General features: G+C 80.5%; 1 protein-coding gene across 2 annotated transcripts in view; it reads left to right on the top strand.

The window, feature by feature from the left end:
• LIN9 (lin-9 DREAM MuvB core complex component) overlaps nucleotides 1–323 on the top strand; it is a 40,506-nt gene continuing 40,183 nt past the window's right edge. The window contains exon 1 of one of the 2 annotated variants that reach the window (XM_027659245.1): nucleotides 1–79. In XM_027659245.1, coding sequence (XP_027515046.1) covers nucleotides 1–79 — 79 coding nt within the window. The remainder of the gene's footprint in view (nucleotides 80–323) is intronic. The other variant, XM_027659246.1, reaches the window with a different exon arrangement.

Consider the following 323-nt stretch of genomic DNA (forward strand, 5'->3'; position numbering starts at 1 on the left):
ATGCCCCGCGCCAGGCAGCCTTTGAAAAAGCGGCGCGGCTCGTTCAAGATGGCGGAGCTGGATCAGCTGCCTGACGAGAGTGAGTAGGGACCGGTGCCCCCGCTCCCGCCGCCCCCTCGCCCCGCCGGGACACCCGCGCTGCGCCCCCGCCGCCCGCCCGCCCTTCTCCTTCCCTCCCTCCCGCCGCGGGCGCCGTGCGGGGCCGGAGCCCGAGCCTCCTCCCTGGAAATCGGGCCGGCCCGGCCCCCCCGCCGCCGCCGCCGCCGCCGCCCCTCCCGGGCGAGGCCCCGGCCCGGGCGGCGGGCGGGGAGCTCCGTCCCGAG

This window comes from Corapipo altera, unplaced genomic scaffold (assembly GCF_003945725.1).
Source record: "Corapipo altera isolate COAL_440 unplaced genomic scaffold, ASM394572v1 48, whole genome shotgun sequence".
Taxonomy (NCBI): domain Eukaryota; kingdom Metazoa; phylum Chordata; class Aves; order Passeriformes; family Pipridae; genus Corapipo; species Corapipo altera.